Source organism: Lipotes vexillifer, unplaced genomic scaffold (assembly GCF_000442215.2).
Source record: "Lipotes vexillifer unplaced genomic scaffold, Lipotes_vexillifer_v1.1 scaffold988, whole genome shotgun sequence".
NCBI lineage: Eukaryota > Metazoa > Chordata > Mammalia > Artiodactyla > Lipotidae > Lipotes > Lipotes vexillifer.
This window is the reverse complement of record NW_006797916.1, coordinates 1,525,637-1,526,000: the sequence shown is the minus strand read 5'-3', so window position 1 is coordinate 1,526,000 and position 364 is coordinate 1,525,637. Positions and strand designations below refer to the sequence as shown.

The 364-nt window shown below is 45.1% G+C and overlaps 1 protein-coding gene across 1 annotated transcript in view; it reads left to right on the top strand.

Moving 5' to 3' along the window:
* KIF1A (kinesin family member 1A) overlaps positions 1 to 364 on the top strand; it is a 95,936-nt gene that overhangs the window by 81,318 nt on the left and 14,254 nt on the right. Inside the window, exon 39 of the mRNA XM_007469947.1 lies at positions 1 to 71. This exon is cut by the window's left edge and continues 68 nt beyond it. Within this exon, the coding sequence (XP_007470009.1) occupies positions 1 to 71 (71 nt within the window). The remainder of the gene's footprint in view (positions 72 to 364) is intronic.

Genomic DNA, 364 nt, shown 5'->3' with positions numbered 1-364 from the left:
CCTCCCTGCGGCTGAACCGGGTCACCCCTTACCGAGAGAAGATCTACATGACCCTCTCTGCTTACGTTGAGGCAAGAAACCTGCCCCCAGGGCACTCCACCAAAATCACCCGTCCCCCAAGCCTGAGCTGCTTGCCAAGGGGCAAACCCAGTCAACCCTATTCTCTTCTCAGAAGCCTTCTTAAGTCCTCGAATTAAAGCTATGTACTTTTTTTTTTTTTTTTTTTTTTTTTAAATTTTTTTTTTTTTTTTTTTTTTTTTTTTTTTTTTGGTTTTTTTTTTTTTTTTTTTGGGGTACGTGGGCCTCTCACTGTTGTGGCCCCTCCCATTGCGGAGCACAGGCTCCAGACATGCAGGCCCAGCAG